General features: G+C 40.9%; 1 protein-coding gene across 1 annotated transcript in view; it reads right to left on the reverse strand.

The window, feature by feature from the left end:
• myom3 (myomesin 3) overlaps positions 1-15,730 on the reverse strand; it is a 313,022-nt gene that overhangs the window by 4,985 nt on the left and 292,307 nt on the right. Inside the window, exons 34-36 of the mRNA XM_039740882.1 lie at positions 10,967-11,003; positions 4,456-4,478; positions 4,307-4,362 (exon numbers count right to left, since the gene is read on the reverse strand). Coding sequence (XP_039596816.1) covers positions 4,307-4,362; positions 4,456-4,478; positions 10,967-11,003 — 116 coding nt within the window. The remainder of the gene's footprint in view (positions 1-4,306; positions 4,363-4,455; positions 4,479-10,966; positions 11,004-15,730) is intronic.

Consider the following 15,730-nt stretch of genomic DNA (forward strand, 5'->3'; position numbering starts at 1 on the left):
GTTACACTTTAAGTAGAGAAAAAAATAATTGATTACTCATTTACTTTTTTGCAACAAGACCTTAACAATGGACGTTTTAGGTCTTAATTATGGCTATAAGGCATCAGTAATGTGGTTATTCATCTGTGTAGTGTGGAACTTGAAATACATCTAAAATTATGAATATTAAGGATTTATAATGAAAAATGCAATATCCACTTTAGATTGTTGCAAAGTGAAGTTATTTTAGTAGGCCATATTGCACACCACTTTACTAGGGCTTTGTAAGCATGTTATCACCTAAAGAAGCCTTTAAAGTCTTGCTACAGAAGGATACATGTATAATAGATGTATTTTTGCAGTACCTAAACTGAAGTGTTATCAATGGATTTTAGGAGCCATTTTGTGAAACTATATTTGAAATGAAACGTCACTAGTCAGGATATAGCATGTCAGAAAGCAATGCATGCCAACACAAGATTCATAAATATTCTATTATGGTTTAGTTGTTTTATTGCTGGGCAGCATGGTGGCGCAGTGGGTAGTGCTGCTGCTTTGCAGTATGGAGACCTGGGTTCGGTTCCTCCCTGTGTGGAGTTTGCATGTTTTCCCTGTGTCTGTGTGGGTTTCCTCCGGTTTCCCCCCACAGTCCAAAGATGGGAGGTTAGGTGCATTGGCAATCCTAAATTGTCCCTAGTGTGTGCTTGGTGTGTGTGTGTGCACACACCCTGTGGTGGGCTGACGCCAGGCCCAGGGTTTGTTTCCTGCCTTGCGCCCTGTGTTGGCTGGGATTGACTCCAGCGGACCCCCGTGACCCTGTAGTTAGGATATAGCGAGTTGGATAATGGATGGATGAATGTTTTATTGCTGTATATCACAAATGCAGCACAATTTTATTTTGCACTTGTCCTTAGCAGAGTAAGTAATCCTATTCTTCTAGAGTTAGAAAACTACCATAAAGGAGGATTTAAGAACCAGAACAAGAGATGTAAGTCATAATCAAAGCAAAGGTCATAAATAGAATGTAATAGTACTGATGCCAATCCCAAAATGCTATCCCAAAAATCAAAGTCAAAGAAATACTGCATAAGCTTCTTTTGCATTATAACTACGTATAATTAAGAAATGTGCATCCCTTTGTTTTAGGATTTATCTGTAGCATCAAACAAATAAGACTTTTTTTAATTATTATTCTTTTGCAGCAAACAGTGTTTGCAAAAACCATTCCAAAAACTGCAGCGCAAATAAACAAAAGGCCATTAGAAACAGCACAAACGTCAACAAACTTCAAGTTCATTTCGAAGTTGATTAAGCTTTTATTCAAAAACCATTACTTAATTTGGAATCTGCATGGTTTAAAATCTAAAATGGGTATAAATGCTAATAAAAATATAGCGAAAAAGTCACAAAAAAAAAACCAAAAAAAAAAACCAAACGTTTCTCCTAACACATTTTTGCTGTAAAGCTATAATACAATATAAATCACTCAGTATATTCATAAATAAAAGGCTATTTAGCAGTCCTTCAATACTGAGTTTGATATTATTGTCCAGAAGAAAAGCCCTCACTTGCATTGTCACACAATTTGTATACATCTGGGAGAAGTCAAACACCAGTTTTTTTTTAATCCATCTTCCAAATCAACATTATCAGTTGGGCACCTGATCAAGCTGGTTCTGCTCCACTGGCAACAACAACAGGCAGCACAAGTAAATGAAGAACTAAGAGAGAACATTACCATCTATCTATCTATCTATCTATCTATCTATCTATCTATCTATCTATCTATCTATCTATCTATCTATCTATCTATCTATCTATCTATCTATCTATCTATCTATCTATCTAATATTGCTAACCATTTACAATAATAAATGGGAATCCAAGAAAACATCTGTCTTCACCAATCTCATATTGTGATGCATGCCTCTCTCTTCATCCCCCAATATGCACAAGGAGTCATTTATTTTGTGATGTTTAGGGCCTTGTTGGACAAGCAGGCACCCAATTAGACTAAAGCATGGAAGCCTGATTTCTACATGACAGCAAGAAAGGCGACCCATAGCCATTTCCTTAGGGATTGTGGTGACGTTTTATGTATGTTTTTATTTTTTTTAATCCTGGATCAAGTTATAATTTTATTTTATTTTTTTATTGATAATTACAATTAAAGTGTGTGTTCAGAAAATTCCATTAATTTTTATCTTTCTCTGATTTAAAGGAAATAAAGCTGCAATACAAAATGAAATGCCCAAGAAGGTAATATTCTTGACAATTTATTGCCATATAATATACTTATATGGCCTTAGGCTATTCCCTTTTCAAGGTTTTAGACACACACTTTTCAAATGGGATAGTTAGCATTTAAGTTTAACTATGTTCATAATATGTATCTATCCTGTTTTGAATACTCTCAATTGAATTAACTGTTGCCATGACTGTAATACTAATAAAATAATAATAACTGGCCGATGCCGCCGTAGCATACAGCGGTGTAAGAATAGGCACGGAAAATGGTGAAAAAGGAATTCAGAAATCAAGAAGAAAGAAATACTTCTTGAAAGACACAGTTGTGAATAGGTGTTTTGCTGGAGACAACAGATAATGAGTCGAAAGATCTAATCTCGGAAAGAGCTTGAATTTCAGCTTCACCACCATAAACTCCAGATGTTGCCATGTATTGATATTACTCCTGACTTGTTGTGATAACTCAACTTGCGTTGGAAAGAATAACAGGAAGAACATCTCCAAATCTGTCCCAATGTAATGCAATGAAATCTACTGCCCTATGTCGTAGTGAGGAGTGCATTGCCTTTGTCAACCGTTTGTGTCAAGGAATAACCCAGTTGCAGGAACAGGCAGTTACCGGATCCCGGAATACGGATGACATTGTACAAAAACCCGTCGACAGAGAAGATGCTGTTGTTCATTTTATAACAAAGGCTTAGGAAACAACCGTCGCAGTATAACGAAAATAGTAAGGAGCGAAACCAATAGCAAGGAGTGAAACCAATTCCAACGGTCGAGAGAGTACCTTCCTGTAGAAGGCTACGGAAAAGACTCCCAGGCGCAGACATGGTTGAAGTGAAAGGTCACGCGGTCAGGCTAGATATCAGGCGGTGACTTGGCACCACTGGGGTCATGAGAGAGGAGCAGGGAACGTGGCAGTCCGAAGGAGGAATAGGATTTGAGAAAAGCGGCGTGGGAGTGCATGGAAGGCCGCAGGCAGCGTGGGGAAGGGTTTGGAGGAGGACAAATAGGAATCGAGAAATACCATGTGGGCTGCGTGTGGGTGGGACCGGGTTTGAAGAGGAAGCAGGACAAACCAGAAGAGAAATATATATAAGAGATAACCGCTTGGTGGGGCCATAGTTGACTTCAGTAGGAATATCTGTAGACTCACCCCATGTCTGTGGATTTTCAAGGTTTTCAAAATGATCAAATTCTTGAAGCAATAACCACTGTACCGCCACACGGCCTTCTTAATTACCATGCTATTTGCACTTAAGAAAATTGCTGAATAACAAGACACAATAGCTCGTGAGTTAAATGTTTGAATTTCAGCTGCCATCTTTCTGAAGTTTGCTTTCTATTCACAACACAGACAGATTGAGTTGGGTTCATTAACCTTTCTGAATTGAGCCTCATCTGTATTTGAATGAATCTGGCAGCTTGCTCAAGGTGAGATTTGTTTCCTGACAAATGTCATTGCTGCAATCAGATAGTCTCCTTGACCCTGATAGTGATGTTAGGCTAGCAAAATGAATGTATTATTTAAATAATCAAAGCGCTAGAAGTAAGTGGGGGAATTTATATTAGATTTCTGCATGGAGAAATTCAGGATTTATTCAAACTCATTAAGACTTTTTTTCCAAATTAAGCAAGGTTAATTAGTCAGAAGACTAAATTTCATGTTTTAACTGGTAATCTTAGAAACAATAATATTAATAGAGCATTGTTATATCATTTTTTGTAAGCATGTTATTGTAGGGTGGCACGGTGGTGCAGTGGTAGCGCTGCTGCCGTGCAGTTAGGAGACCTGGGTTCGCTTCCCAGGTCCTCCCTGCGTGGAGTTTGCATGTTCTCCCCATGTCAGCGTGGGTTTCCTCCCAAAGACATGCAGGTTAGGTGGATTGGCAATTCTAAATTGGCCCTGGTGTGTGTGTCCTGTGGTGGGTTGGCACCCTGCCCGGGATTGGTTTCTGCCCTGTGTTGGCTGGGATTGGCTCCAGCAGACCCCCGTGACCCTGTGTTTGGATTCAGCGAGTTGGAAAATGGATGGATGGATATTATTGTAATTTAAATATTATCAACAGTGACAATTTACCTTATCTTCCATGATAGCCACCACATCAGGTAAACCTTTAGTCACTTTGGCTCGATCTAGAATAAAACAAACAAATAAAGCTTGTCAGAAAATAGTCCCCAATTTATACTCCAGCACAAACAGAATTGGCAAAGTAAAGCAGAACTTACTTTTTTCTGCAATTGCTGCTTGCCTGCAATAAAGAAACAAATCAAGAATAAATACTGGTTATGTTTTTTGTATCATAAATAATGAAATTGTTTTTCCTAATTTTTGTACTACAAGTTTTAATTTATGACTGACTGGCATCCCATCTTGAATTGCTTACATTCTGCAGTTCTAATTGCTGTCCATGGATAGTGTTAATGATACAACACTATTGTTAGTGAATCATCTGAGGAGATTTATTTTACTTGAAATTCAAAGTATTGCTGTACTTGATGGCCTTATCATTGGTATCTTGTGAAAAGCTAGGTCTTCAGTTTAGTAACTGTGGCCAAAGAGTATTAATGAAAAAGCTGAGTTTTGGGCAAAATACAGCTTCGATTGAAAGAATGTTACCCTTCTGTGATATGGCCATATTTACGTTCTTTTTTTTTTTTTGAAGACCAGTCAGGTGTTTCAGAATGCATCCCAGGAATCGCAATAAAAATCTAACTAGTACAAAAATTTGTTCTTCCCAGGGTAGAACATGACAAGTAATTATGACGCATCCTGCACACAATCCCAGCAAGAGGTTGGAATTCACATTTCAGAATAAGTAACATCATAATTTTTCTACATTTTGAGATGCAAAACGTACTGAAAGCATTTTGTAGTTTCCATGGAAATGATGGTGACAGTTCATGGTTTTCTGATACTAACACTAAGGCTTCACCACAAAGATGATGATGATGATCCATCCATCCAGTATCCAACCTGCTATATCCTAACTACAGGGTCAATCCCAGCCAACACAGGGCGCAAGGCAGGAAACAAACTCTGGGCAGGGCACACACACACACCCCCACACCAAGCACACACTAGGGACAATTTAGAAATGATGAAGATGACAATAATAAATAATTTTCAAAGTAGAAGAACAAGAAGGAAAACATAATATGGTAGGATATTGCACTAAGCTGCATGTAATTGTTGCCACTTTGCAACAACATCATGAATAATACTAAAATAAACACGGAGATGGAAAGGTCAAAACACACCAAAAGACAGTAAAGCCTGATAACAGGTGTGTTTATTTAACCTGAATGTTCCACTGCTGTACTTTTAGAAGAATCACTTTCACACTGTCATGGCCTCAGGAAAACCCTAGCAAGGTAACAGTTATTGAAACTAACCATGGCTATGTTTATGAAGTCGCGTTCACTCTTCCAGTGTTCCTGATTGTGTTCCAGAGTTGTGCAGCGTGTCTCTCTATGTGCCTCCTCCTTGAACCATCACCTTATCGTGGTGGAGGGGTTTGCGTGTCCCAATGATCCTAGGAGCTATGTTGTCCGGGGCTTTATGCCCCTGGTAGGGCCACCCAAGGCAAACTGGTCCTAGGTGAGGGATGAGACAAAGAGCGGTTCAATAAACCTCCAATGAAAAATAAAAACTGTGGATGACGTTTTCCCTTGCCCGGACGCGGGTCACCGGGGCCCCCCTCTGGAGCCAGGCCTGGAGGTGGGGCTCGATGGCGAGTGCCTGGTGGCCGGGCCTGCACCCATGGGGCTCGGCCGGGCACAGCCCGAAGAGGTAACGTGGGTCCTCCTCCCCATGGGCTCACCACCTATGGGAGGGGCCAAGGAGGTTGGGTGCAATGTGAGTTGGGTGGTGGCCGAAGGCGGGGACCTTGGCGGTCTGATCCTCGGCTACAGAAACTGGCTCTTGGGACGTGGAATGTCACCTCTGAAGGGGAAGGAGCGTGAGCTAGTGTGCGAGGTCGAGAGGTTCCGGCTAGATATAGTCGGACTCACCTCGACGCACAGCTTGGACTCTGGAACCAATATCCTTGAGAGGGACTGGACTCTCTACCACTCTGGAGTTGCCCCCGGTGAGAGGCGCCGAGCAGGTGTGGGCATACTTATTGCCCCCCGACTCGGAGCCTGTGCATTGGGGTTTACCCCGGTGGATGAGAGGGTGGCCTCCCTCCGCCGGGTGGGGAAGGGTCCTGACTGTTGTTTGTGCGTATGCCCGAACAGCAGTTTGGAGTATCCACCCTTTTTGGAGTCTCTGGAGGGGTTGCTAGAGGGCATACCTTCTGGGAATTCCCTCGTTTTGCTGGGAGACTTCAATGCTCACGTGGGCAATGACAGTGAGACCTGGAAGGGCGTGATTGGGAGGAATGGCCCCGATCTGAACCCGAGCGGTGTTTTGTTATTGGACTTCTGTGCTCGCCACGGATTGTCCATAACGAACACCATGTTCAAGCATAAGGGTGTTCATATGTGCACTTGGCACCAGGACACCCTAGGCCTCAGGTTGATGATCGACTTTGTGGTCGTGTCGTCGGACTTGCGGCCATATGTCTTGGACACTCGGGTGAAGAGAGGGGCGGAGCTGTCAACTGATCACCACCTGGTGGTGAGTTGGCTTCGATGGTGGGGGAAGATGCCGGTCAGACCTGGTAGGCCCAAACGTGTTGTGAGGGTCTGCTGGGAACGGCTGGCAGAGTCCCCTGTCAGAAGTAGCTTCAACTCCCACCTCCGGCAGAACTTCAACCACGCCCCGAGGGAGGTGGGGACATTGAGTCGAATGGGCCATGTTCCGTGCCTCTATTGTTGAGGCGGCTGACCGGAGCTGTGGCCGCAAGGTGGTCGGTGGCTGTCGTGGCGGCAATCCCGAACCCGTTGGTGGACACCGGCGGTGAGGGATGCCGTCAAGCTGAAGAAGGAGTCCTATAGGACTTTTTTGTCCTGTGGGTCTCTGGAGGCAGCTGATAGGTACCGGCAGGGGGACCAGAGGGTGTGTTCCAACTACAGAGGAATCACACTCCTCAGCCTCCCTGGAAAAGTCTATTCGGGGGTTCTGGAGAGGAGGGTCCGTCGGATAGTCGAACCTCGGATTCAGGAGGAACAGTGTGGTTTTCGTCCTGGTCGCGGAACAGTGGACCAGCTCTTCACCCTTAGCAGAGTCCTGGAGGGTGCATGGGAGTTTGCCCAACCGGTCTACATGTGTTTTGTGGACTTGGAAAAGGCATTCGACCGTGTCCCTCGGGAATCCTGTGGGGGTGCTCGGGAGTATGGGGTACCGGACCCCCTGATAAGAGCTGTTCGGTCTCTGTACAACCGGTGTCAGAGCTTGGTCCGCATTGCCGGCAGTAAGTCGAGCCCGCTTCCAGTGAGAGTTGGACTCCGCCAGGCGCCCTTTGTCAACGATTCTGTTCATAACTTTATGGACAGAATTTCTAGCGCAGCCAGGGTGTTGAAGGGGTCCGGTTTGGTGGACTCAGGATTGGGTCACTGCTTTTGCAGATGATGTTGTCCTGTTTGCTTCATCAGGCCGTGATCTTCAGCTCTCTGGATCGGTTCGCAGCTGAGTGTGAAGCGGCTGGGATGAGAATCAGCACCTCCAAATCCGAGAGCATGGTCCTCAGCCGGAAAAGGGTGGAGTGCCCTCTTAGGGTTGGGGAAGAGATCCTGCCCCAAGTGGAAGAGTTCAAGTATCTCGGGGTCTTGTTCACGAGTGAGGGAAGAATGGAGCGTGAGATCGACAGGCGGATCGGTGCGGCATCCGCAGTGATGCGGGCTCTGCATCGGTCTGTCGTGGTGAAAAAGGAGCTGAGCCGTAAGGCAAAGCTCTCAATTTACCAGTCGATCTACGCTCCTACCCTCACCTATGGTCATGAGCTATGGGTAGTGACCGAAAGAACGAGATTGAATACAAGCGGCTGAAATGAGTTTCCTCCGCAGGGTGTCTGGGCTTTCCCTTAAAGATAGGGTGAGAAGCTCAGTCATCTGGGATGGGCTCAGAGTAGAGCCGCTGCTCCTCCGCATCGAGAGGAGTCAGATGAGGTGGCTCGGGCATCTGATCAGGATGCCTCCTGGACGCCTCCCTGGTGAGGTGTTCCGGGCACGTCCAACCGGGAGGAGGCCCCGGGGAAGACCCAGGACACGCTGGAGGGACTATGTCTCCCGGCTGGCCTGGGAACGCCTTGGGATTCTCCCGGAAGAGCTGGAAGAAGTGGCCGGGGAGAGGGAAGTCTGGGCCTCTCTGCTTAAGCTGCTGCCCCCGCGACCCGACCTCGGATAAGCGGAAGAGGATGGATGGATGGATGGATGGATGGTCTCTCTATGTGATCCCTACTTATCTTCTGCAAGGCTATGTTTATTTAAAGACCCAGGTGACTCTGACTGCCTTCTTGAACCTTTACCTTGCAAAGTGTAATGCAAATGTTCCAGGGATGTGTGGAATGCTGAGCTCAGCATAACTATGTGAATTTCGCTATCAATTACCCATCCAGCCTATCTCCAAGGAAATAAATTAACTTCTACAATACAGTTTGAACATATGAACACCTGTGTGTTGATATTTTTATATGTCTTGATTCACATATCCACACTCATCCACATTTGGGGCGATCATCTTCATGTGCACGCAATCATTTACACTAACATCTCCAGGAAAAACAGCCATTTTAATGAATGCAGGTTGCTTGAACATTACCTCACCTGGATTCGCAGGTGTATTACCTCACACGCTGAAAGGGTGCTCAAAGTTTGGTGCAGAATTTGAAAAATAATTGGTTGTGACGTACAGCAGTGGTTCTCAACCTGTGGCGCGGGCCCCCTAGAGGGGTGCGAAGTAACAAAAAGGGGGGCGCAAAGATGTGAAGAAAAGAAAACAAGAATCGAAAATATGAAAAATACATCTATTGAAACCCAAAAAATGAACTTAAACTACATTCTGATACTAGAAAAATAAATATAGAGTTAGATAAATGTCGATAAAAGTTAAGTATCCAACCCGCTATATTCTAACTACAGGGTCATGGGGGTCTGCTGGAGCCAATCCAAGCCAACACAGAGTGCAAGGCAGGAAACAAACCCCAGCAGGATACCAGTCCACCGCAGAGCACACACACACACACACACCCCAAGCACACACTAGGGACAATTTAGGATCGCCAATGCACCTAACCTGCATGTCTTTGGACTGTGGGAGGAAATCCACGCATACACAGGGAGAACATGCAAACTCAATGCAGGGAGGACCCGGGAAGCGAACCCAGATGAGTCTCCTAACTGCGAGGCAGCAGCGTGACCCACTGTGCCACCGTGCCACCCTATGGTATATCATTAATTAAAAAAGAACAAATTGGTATTAGTGGACTCCTTTCAAAAAAAACGTTAGGGGGGGCGCAATTAAAACTTATGAAAACTCGGGGGGTCGCAAATACTTAAAGGCTGAGAAACACTGACGTACAGAAATCATTGCTATTGTAAAGTTGCATTTTCCCCATGGCCAACAAAGTAATATTATCAGAATTTTCATTTCGGCTTGCAGAGCTTGGCTTCTTTGCATTGGTAGAATGATTACAATGTGCAAGATTTATTATGAATATTTTTCAGTTTCTTTCAAATCAATGTCTTTTAACATGTTTATTGTTGTACAACTTTTCCAAAACATTCAGCCTTTCCCAGAATATGTGCACCAATATCTGTCTGAATGCCATCTTCTGGCAGCTCCTACTGAGTTAGGTCAGTTCACAAGCTCTCCTAGATCCTAGTGAAGTTTCCTAAATTAGGAAATTGATAAAATGCTGGTACTCCTATTCCTATGAGTAAGACCAGATTTGCATCACTCTGAGATTTTTGATACAGTTAGGACCATATTACTATTCGGAAATGCTTGATAAATATGGGCAAGAATTACATTGAGATTGACTATAGAGCATGATAACTTCATGTCATATCAGCTATCATCCCCATTAATATCAGTAAAACTAATAAACTGGTTGTTAACTTCTAGAATTTGGAAGAGGGGTGTCCTCATGTATACACATCAACAGAAACTGTTAACAGATTCAAATATGTAGACACTACCATTCATAGCAATCTAAGCCGGTCTGTCCAAATAACAAAGAAAGGACATTCAAACAACTATTTTACTTTATTTTATGAAAAAAATTAAAAACGGGCTTGTCTTCAAATGTACATTCAACACTTGTGTAATATAAAGTTTAGTTTTCTGAACATATAACAAATTATGGCCCTTAGACAATTAGACAGGATGGTAATAATGACCAAGAATATTACTGAATCAGAACTTAAACCAAATAATATTTCTACAGTTCTCTGCCTCTCAACATAACTGGTGAAATAAACACAAGCAACTCTTTCATATACATTGTGCACTCCAAGACATGTGTATAAAAGTATACTTAAACAGTTTTATAAACATTTATTTTCTAGAATGCCTGTTCTTCATACCTTCCCCGGAGTAGTGTATTGCATTTATGGATAATGTTATCATAGGTCTGCAGAATGTTGTAAATACTGTAATTATGATATTTGTTCATGTATAGAGTATTTCTATATATGGCAGATCCCATGCAAATTGTTTACCCCTGTACCCCTGTCAATTTTACAATATATTTGTGCTTAGGAAAACCACACTTATCTATTTACCACATATTACTTTTTTTTAAATGGCTCACGGGATTTTCTCCAAAATAAGTAAAATCAAAGTATATTTCCTTACCTCAGCCTCTGATATTCTTCAAAAGCTTCATCAAAAACTGAACAAAAAACAATCAGTTACTTTTTGTAGCAAAGCCATTTACCATTCAACTATTTAAATAAATTAATTAAACATATTACTGTATTATTTTTATTTCTCTTACCATGTGAGAAACCAAATATGCAATCAGTTTTTTTTTAGCCTAAATGAAGCTTACACCATAATGTGCTTCAAGACTATCATATATAATTAACCAAACCAGAAGCAAGAGAATTGTTGGAGTGGGCATTGGGGGCAGGTCTCATGGCTGCAGTCAATCTGACAATGAGAAGATAGATTATACCCTTCTTAATGGGACACCCAAGGTGAATGATAAATATTGTTTAATGCCTGTCATTTACCTCAGTATACAACTCATCAGAAGTAAATGGTCTGTTCGCAAGTGCATACCATATGGCAAGCCATCTTAATACTTAATTTGATTAGTCATAATTTCTTTCTGATGAGGTAAAATTACATTTTAGTTTACCTGAAATGTTATTTTAACTAGTGATATTTGAAGTCTGAGAGATGTACAATGTACCTATGGCTAGCCAGAATGAGAATTAGTGGTATTTACATTTCTGTATGGCTAGTCGGCATGTGAATTACAGATTACTGTAATTTTCTTAGTGATATATATATATATATATATATATATATATATATATACACCCTAAAAGCTTTTCTTATTGGCATCCATGAAGCTTTCAAATTAGAGATAAAATACTGATAATTGCATATTTAATAGTGAAATTTAAATTGCTGAAATTGTCATTAATCGCTGTTTTTGATGCAACAATCTTATTTTTCAAGTTTGTGTTACTTTTGTTTCTTGATATGTTAGTGATGTCAGTGTAATAATAATGTGATTCATTATGTTACCATTTTAGCCATTTGTCTTAGTTATGGGTGCTGCCATTTTTTTTATCAACACAACCATAAGAACATAACATAAGAAATTTGACAAAGAAGAAGAGGCTATTCAGTCTGTCAAGCTCGTTTGTTTAGCTAATAGTTAAGCTGTCCCAATATCTCATCCAGATCCTTCTTAAAAGATGTCAGGGTTTCTGCATCAACTACAGTATATGTCTCTGGAGTTTGTTTCAAATTCCCACAACTCTTTGTGTAAAGAAGTGCTTCCTGGCTCCAATACTAAATGCTCTTTCCCTTTAATTTTCACTGGTGTCCTCAAGTATGTGATTCATCCTGAAAGAATGTTGCTGGATCTATGTTTGTCAATGCCTTTGAGAATTCTGAAGACCTTGAGTAGGTGTCTATGCAGTGTCCACTTCTTGAGACTAAACACTTGTAATTCTCTGTGTCTGTCTTGTTGATTATTAGTACTGATACCTATTACAAGTCATTACCTATTACCTATTACTACTCAAAGCACCATGATGTCCCAACAATGATGGATGGATTAAAAGCCAGAAGTCTGTTTGACCATCAACATCAAGTGACTTCGTGAGAACCGTAACTACAAAGAGGACTATTTCATTTATGTTAGGTAGAATGCCCAGAGGGGACTGGGCAGTCCCGTGGCCTGGAACCCCTGCAGATTTTATTTTTTCTCCAGCCATCTGGAGTTTTTTTTGTTTTTTCTGTCCACCCTGGCCATCGGACCTTACTCCTTTTCTATGTGAACTGATGTCTTATTTTAATTTCTTATTTTGTCTTTTATTTTCTTTTCTTCATTATGTAAAGCACTTTGCGTTACTTTTTGCACGAAAATGTGCTATATAAATAAATGTTGTTGTTGACTATAAATTATGCTTTCACAATAGAAGCAGTGTCATAATTTTGACTTAAAAACATCAAGTCTTTTTCTAACCCACTTAATCCAGACCAGCATCACTAGAGGGAGTGTAGTCTATCCCAGCTAGCATTGGGCACAAGGCGGGAACAAACCCTGAACAGTGTGGCACACATAGTAGGGACAATTCACCTAACCTGTATGTTTTTGGACAGTGGGAGGAAACCCGCTCAGACATGGGAAGAACTTGCAAACTGTACACAGGGAGGACCTGAACCCAGGTCTTCTTACTACAAGGCGGCAGCGATACCACTGTGCCAGCTGACCTTAAAAAGTAATAATTAAAATTGCTCAGTATGAGGTGAATTAAACCAAGACAGTGTTATGATTTTTGCTTTGTACTTTCTCATTTTGCACTTTTGGCTCTGATGATGAACTTTTCTGTTTTCTCTTTGCGTACCAACTTCTCCTAACAATGACTCTGACGTTTCCACTTGATCTATATTTCCCAGTGATTTTATTTAATTTCAGCCTTTTGGCCCTTTGTGTGCTTTAGGTCTAACATTAACAGATGACCTGTTAACATTACATTTTATATACTGTATTTAATTACAGCACTATATTAAACATACCTGTAATTGTAATTTTGACTAGTAAACATGTCATTTTATATATTTGAAATTCACAGTTTTACTTGTCAAAATGTAAGCATGGCTATGTCTAATTTAGATCTCCACAGAAGTCAAACAGAAAAGTCTGTCAGATTCCGCTAGTCAAAATGTAAATACAGATCTGCAATTCAAATACTGACGACTCAGAATGTACTTACTGATGGGTCTGATTTGAATTTTGACAATTTAGAATGTAGTTGTTGTAATTTAAAAGAGGGACTGACACAAAGACATTAAACAAGTGATCTGACAGGTTATGTTGTATGTGATCTGACTGTAACTTTCACAATAATACAGTGCTATGACATTTTTTTTGTAAACATTACAAATATGCACTGATATATTAGTGTAAGGTACATTTCAACCTGTCAGATTCTGTTTGATTGAGTATACTGATTGCAGGAAAAGAGAAAAAAAAATTGCAAGAGACGAATAGCTGCTGGTTATCAGATTGGCGATGAAGCCGCAGTGACTCACAAAGTCTGTGCTATAGAGAAAAGAAATAAATGTTCTACTTTCTCACCTCAAACCCTGCACAGGTCAGGTTTAGAGAATTTCAAATAAAAAAAAAAATTCCAGCATATACTTTGCCATAACAAAGTATTCAGACACTTGATCAGTTTTCTAATTTTACTGAATTACAAATCCTACACTACAATTAGTTTTTTCTGTTATTATTATTTCAAAGCATTGAAAGTTAATAATATAATTTTTTAAATATGAAAATGTTTTAACTTTGGGTGGCTGCCACATTATAAGGAGACCACGGTTTATGTTCTGGGTGCTGCCTGCATGAAGTTTGCATGTTTTCCCCGTGTCTGCATGGGGTTTCTCTGGGTGCACTGGTATTCTCCCACATTCCAAAGATGATAGGGGAATAGGTATTGCTGAATTGGCACACTACGATTACTGGGGTAGATAAGCTTACCCTGGATAAGCAGCTTAAGAAAATGAATGAATGTTTAATGTATGAATTAAAATATATTAATAAGGGTAAAAAAAACAAATACACTGCCTGCATAAGTATTAAATCCCAAACCTTAATATTTTGTACAGGCATCTTTTTCAGCAATAGCAGTTTCAAGTCTTTTGGGGTATGTATGTCCTAGTTTAGAATATTGTCGGGGAGTAATTTTTACCTATTTCTCCAGGCATGTTTGGTTCAGGTTAGTTAGACACTTGTGACTTTAAAATAATCCTACAGATTCTCATCTGTTTCAGGTCAGGGCTCTGGCTGGGCCAATGTAGGACATTCACCTTTTTGCCTTTGAGTCACACTATGGTTTCTTTGGCCTTGTGTTTTGGGAGCATTGTCCGCATGGCAGTTAAACTGTCATTCAAACATCAGTGACTGAAAATAATTCTCTTATATTGCTTGTAAATTCCTTAACTGTGTTGATTTATCCAGAAAGTTTGGCATTTATTCGAATGATTTAATGGTGGTGGCCAATTGTAAGGTGGTTGTATCCTCATTAGGTAACTGTTTTTAACCTGTGTAAACTAGGCACTTCAATAACACAGGCACATAGTACATATGAAAATAGAATATTTCATCTTTTCTTTGTTTGAGTTTTATTTTGAAAATAAAATATTAAAAGACTAATTTTGAGTTTCAGTGCTTTTAAGTAAAGTGGAACACCAAACCAAAAGTGTGCAATAGGTCACTGTATTTTTACAGTCATGTGTAATTATATTGTATGCATCAGAGTGTTGGGTGACACAGTGAGTAGTGCTAAAGCCTCGTGGATTCAAAGTCTTTAGATCTTGTCCTTGTAGGATTTCTGTGTTCTCCCTGTGTTTATATGGGGTTTCTCACCCACATCCACAGAGACATGCAGATTATGCTGACTGATGATTCAAACTTGGCTTGAGTGTGGGTGTATGGATGAGTGGCCCCTTTGGTAGACTGTTTCCTGCCTTGGGTCCAGTGCTGTTGGGACAGTCTCTGGCCATCAATGACTCTGAATTAAGTGGGACTGAGAATTTTATGTTTTATTAAATGACACAGTAGTTGCAGGAATATGGTATTATGTTTTACTTGTATGTGCCCTCTTTCTTTACTGAAGTACCTCATATACATGAAAATACTTACATTTAAGATGTAGCATATAACAGGAACAAGGTAAATATTTTCTCATTCTTCCAATGACACATCATAACACTGTGCATGTGAATTAGTATTTCATTACCAAAAACACTGGCAGAGTATCCAGCACAGTTCCCGGTCAAGGGTTTGGTCCTGTCCCATCTGGTCTACTCCAACACTCTGCTGGCAGGAGAACTGGCATGTGTCACTAAGCCGCTGCAGATTACTCAAAA

This window comes from Polypterus senegalus, chromosome 17 (assembly GCF_016835505.1).
Source record: "Polypterus senegalus isolate Bchr_013 chromosome 17, ASM1683550v1, whole genome shotgun sequence".
Lineage (NCBI taxonomy): Eukaryota > Metazoa > Chordata > Cladistia > Polypteriformes > Polypteridae > Polypterus > Polypterus senegalus.